Source organism: Dioscorea cayenensis, unplaced genomic scaffold (assembly GCF_009730915.1).
Source record: "Dioscorea cayenensis subsp. rotundata cultivar TDr96_F1 unplaced genomic scaffold, TDr96_F1_v2_PseudoChromosome.rev07_lg8_w22 25.fasta BLBR01000976.1, whole genome shotgun sequence".
Lineage (NCBI taxonomy): Eukaryota > Viridiplantae > Streptophyta > Magnoliopsida > Dioscoreales > Dioscoreaceae > Dioscorea > Dioscorea cayenensis.
In genome coordinates this window covers 19,450-24,614 of record NW_024087367.1, presented here as the reverse complement: position 1 = coordinate 24,614, position 5,165 = coordinate 19,450, and the positions used below count along the sequence as shown (strand labels likewise).

Sequence of the window (5,165 nt, the reverse complement as noted above, 5' to 3'; positions counted from 1 at the left end):
AATGTTGGCATGACGTCTTTGCTAGGATCGGTTGGAATCAAATTGATATTCCTAATCTTAGCTCTGGCAACTGGCTTCTAAAGAATATCCATGGGAGAGATCTTGACCTCCGAGTTAAGGCTCTTATCGCTGCTGTTGCCTGGCTCATCTGGAAGTCCAGATGCAATCTTATTTTCAACAATCAACCTATCAACTTCAGCTCGATTGTTCATAATGCGTGGAACTTGTACTGCAATCGCCCCACATTCACTTTCAGGGAGTTTCCCAGAACTTCTCAATCAAATAATTCTATTAAAATTTTCACTGATGCATCTTGGTGTATGGAATCTAGGTAGACGGGCTTAGGCTTCATCATCATCTCTAATGTGAACCAAATTCTGATTGCAGGTGCCATTGCTGCGGCTGCTACTTCTCCCATCATGGCTGAAATCGCTGCGATCAACCTTGCTTTGCAACTCTGTATCTCGAACGATTGGTTACCTTCTAGTCTTTTTAGCGACTGTGCTGGCATTGCTCAGCTCCTGAAAAACTTCAATGCTTGTACCGCTTGGCATATCAAAGAGGAGTATCAATTGCTGAAACGGAACCTGGGTTTCTTTCCTTATCTATCCATCGAGACTATTCCCAGGGAGGATAATGCAATTGCGGATTCGTTGGCTTCTTTCGGCAGAAACTGCTCTCAGCTTTCTCTGTTCTTCCAAGGCTTAGACCGACCACATTGGCTTGATGACCTATGTGATCGGCATCATCTTTTCTTTTAATCTTTGCTTTGAGCGTTTGCTCTTTTTTTCCAAAAAAAAATCATTATATCCCTATTATCACACACACACAGAGAGAGAGAGAGAGAGAGAGAGAGAGAGAGATGGAGTTTGTGAAAGGGAGCATAGAAGGAGAGAAGGAGTTCAATGGAAAAGTGTTTCCTTTAACTCTGGTTCCTCCTCAAAGGAATGATATAAAAAACAGTTGGAAAGATTTGGTGGAGATGGTGAAGAAGGGGAAGGAGAAGCTTTCAGAGTGTTTGAGTGATCATGGTGCCATACTTTTCAGAGGATTCAAGGTGGAGAGTGGTGAAGAGTTTGAGAAGGTGGTAGAGTCCTTTGGATGGGATGAGTTCCCTTATGAAGGTGCTGCTGATAGGAACAAAGTGGCTTCTAGAATCTACACTGCTAATGAAGCCCCTCTTCATGTTTTCATTAACTTTCACCATGAGATGGCTTTGGTAATTAAACTACTTTCACCAACTCTTCAATTCTATATATATATATATATATATATTAACATAGTTGGTATATCTAAACTATAAGAAAATAGTAATAATATTGATGGTATGATGGTTTTGCAAATTAAATATATATATATATATATATATTAATAGATAAGGAAGTTTGCACCGAAAATTTTCTTCTATTGTTTGGAACCGGCGCCGGAAGGTGGGGAGACGGCAATAGTGAGGAGTGATGTGATAGTGGAGGAGATGGAAAAGAAGGTGCCGGAGGTGGTGGAGAAGCTCACCGGAGAGGGATTCAAGTTTGTTCTTCATACAAAGGTTCCTTATAAGCATGGCAATCATGATGGCTTAGATGATACTAATACTACAGTGTGGCAACGCATGCTTAAAACCAAGGACAAGCTTGAAGCTCAAAAGAGGTGACTCTTTCTCTTTTTTTTTTAATTATTATTTTTTTACAAAGTTGATAAGTAACAAAATAGATATAAAACCATAAAAGTTATATGAATTTGATTCTATGGCATGTAATGGCGTAGGATCTTTAAAACCATTGAATATGACCGGGATTTGATGTTTTGAAAAATAAAAATACTGATTAGACAACACTAAATAATATAAAGTAATATTAGCTAGTTTGCTAAGGGATTTATTCATGCAGAAAGAATAGATTAAAAGAGGGCACACTTCTTGTGTTTTTAAAGAATTCTTTTTATATTATTATGGTATTTAAGAATTATACATAATGATTAAAATAAGTATCTCATTTATGGTAAATATGTTTTGTCATTTTTATGAATGATATGTATTTACAAATAATTTAGTAGTTGTGTATTAGACGCAATAAATATTTTTTAAGAATTTTGATTTAAATGACATATATAGTTGAGGTATTTTATGTCATATAGACATTAAGATCCATAAAAATAAATCCCGAAATCCCGAAGCATTATAGTTCTGTCTCAAGAATCTACATCTAAAAAAAATTTTAAGAGATTTTGAATGAAATTAATGTTATGCAGCTTATTTGTAATTTATTATAAATGGTGATATGTTTTAGGAGAGAACAACTAGAAAACATTATGTATTCTTAACTCTTTGAAAGCCTTATGTATGTATAGATCGATTTGCCCCCATATCTAGCATTGCATTTGTTATTACAATGTTATAAACATGTCATAGTAATATTTAAGATTGTGTTAGCTTTGTTAATCCTTTCAAATCAATAATTGGTTACTTTTTATAGTTGACAACAAAGCCATCTTTTGAAGAAATGCTTTATTTTAATTGATACTACTTCCCTTGAAGCTAAGTTTATGAAGGTATTCAGGTAGGGTATATGGTTGAAAATTTTCGCATTTGGCTGCGATTAAAAATTTTTCCTCTAACCCATTATGGTTGAACAGTATCAATTCACTTCTTGTGTTCTTGGCTAATGGAATGATTATTAATTACATTAATATTGAGTTGGTGAATATTGTGGATCCTTTAAACATAATGCATGAATTTAAGTTGTCTAAATATCATATACAAAACAAGTTGGACTTAGTTCTATGTTTTATATTTGAGTAGTAGGCTATGTTAGATAACATATACTTATTATAAAAACTCTTATATGTTTGTTTTGCCTTCTCATTTAGGTGTACATAATTATTTTTTTGTGAATGACAATTATTAAGTTTTATGCATATTTATTCATGCATTGGCTCTGAATAATTAAGCATTAATTTTTTATTTTAATAAAATATTTTATAGAAGTTAATTATGTATTAATAAGAAAGGTTCTGCTATGATGTATGAAAGATGATACTCAATTTTACTTCAAAATTTAAAGTAGAGTTAACTCTTTCATTGAGAATATTAGATTAAAATCAACATTAGGCCTAGTCTTTAATTTATTGTTCTTGTGAATATTTTACCCATTGACGAAAGAACAATATAGATTGAAAATAATGTAGAAATTAGTCTATTGTAATCTTCAAAGGTGAAATTAAACATTTAATATTCTACTTATTCAAATTACTATAGCTTGATATATATATATATATATATATATATATATATATATATATATATATATATATATATATATATATATATCTTTGCCTCTGCATGTTATCTATGCAATAAAGACTTTTTGTGTGTATATCATAATTTATTAAAATTTCCATCACTAATTTTCACCCTATTTTGGATGTGTTTACTAAATAAGAAAATTAAATAACCTTATCCCAATCAAACGCAAATCAAAGGTCAAATTTTATATTATATATATATATATATTTGAGTTTTAAAGTAGAATTAATCTTGATAAAAAGATTATATAAAGACTAATACCACTGTGATTTTGAAATATATATTATCGAGATTAGTCTGTTGTGCTTGGTCTTTAAGAGTGTCATTAGACATCTAGTATTCTACTTATTTAAATTACTATTGTTGATGGTATGCATCATTAATTTACTAAAAATTGTCCACATAGATGCCCTATTCTATCAAATTTTTTTTAACAATAACCATCACCAGTGTTGGATGCTTACTAATTGTAGAGAAAATTGGATAATCCTCACCCCCAACCAAACACAAATCAAATGTTTATTTTTTGTTTTTTAATTTTTTACATTTTATATTTATACAAGAGTAAGTTAATGTAGTTTTATACATCCTTCATGCATTATTTGATGCTCGTCCAACAAAATTTAATTAAGCATGCAAGGCACATGATACCTTAATATTGACTATCTCCGTTGTTTTATTTGTCATATTTTGGAGCTCTTTTTTACTAATTGCATTAGAAATTTTGTCCAGCATTAAATAATGTTTTTTCAAATTTACCATTTAATTTAATATATTTGTGTAATTTTTAATAAATCACAATCAATTAAGTATTAAATAATATACTTTACTTAGTTAAATTTTAAATAGAGGGAGTTTTGGAAAGTAATGAAATTTTTTATAAAATATAGATACTCAACTAATTTCAACCAATTTTTTTTAATCGGTATGAATTACGTAAATGTGACAAGTAAAAAGAAATGAAAAGAGTATTAATTAAGGTGTGTTTTGTGCTTAATTAGTTTCTGATATATATATATATATATATATATATTATAAAAACATATAAAGAAAGAAACATAGTAACTAATTATAATGAACTGCAGGGCGTTGGAGACACTTGCATGCAATGCAGTGAAGTTCAATGAGGATGGAACGGCAGAGTTCACTTACGGTCCAATGAACCCAATCAAAGAGTTCAACGGGAAAAGGGTCTGGTTCAACACCATACTTGGTTACCAAACCTCTGAACGTGATGGCCGTGTTAGTTTCACCGATGGGACCTCGATACCGACCGCCGCCACCGACACATACTCCGCCGTGCTCGAGGCCAATTGTGTCGACATCAAGTGGTTGAAGGGAGACGTGCTCTTGGTCGACAACCTTGCCGTGCAGCATGCCCGCCGTGTCGGCAAGCCACCCCGTTCCATTCACGTCTCCCTCTGCATCTAATGTCTTCACCACCACAATATATATATAATTGTGGTCTATCAATCTATCTATTTATCTATTTATCTATCTATTTGTTTGGCGCGCATGTTTCTTTTTTCATCAACTAGTCTCCTTGCCACCCTTTATAAATATTTATTAATTATTAATATTATTGTGATTGGATGATTTTGAAATGATTTAAAAATTATTATTAATATTAAATTAAGATTAACAGTTGTGTTGTGTAATAAACATATAATCAACAATGTGAGACGGTGTGATTAAATGATAATTGAAATAATGAGATATTGATTAGATTTTATTTACGTGATTTATTGATTAGATATGGATTAATTTTAATGATTAATTTTATCTAATAAATTTGTTTCACTTTCTTTGTTTTGTTAACTTATTAAAGAAAGTGTGTTTGCGACATAACCTCCTAATTAATTAT

The 5,165-nt window shown here is 31.3% G+C and overlaps 1 protein-coding gene across 1 annotated transcript; it reads left to right on the top strand.

The window, feature by feature from the left end:
- Positions 1 to 847: 847 nt before the first annotated feature.
- LOC120255374 (clavaminate synthase-like protein At3g21360) lies at positions 848 to 4,899 on the top strand. Its single transcript, XM_039263208.1, has 3 exons — positions 848 to 1,219; positions 1,376 to 1,647; positions 4,387 to 4,899. The coding sequence occupies exons 1-3, from the start codon at positions 863 to 865 to the stop codon at positions 4,730 to 4,732; spliced, it is 975 nt and encodes a 324-aa protein (XP_039119142.1). The 5' UTR covers positions 848 to 862; the 3' UTR covers positions 4,733 to 4,899.
- Positions 4,900 to 5,165: the final 266 nt, after the last annotated feature.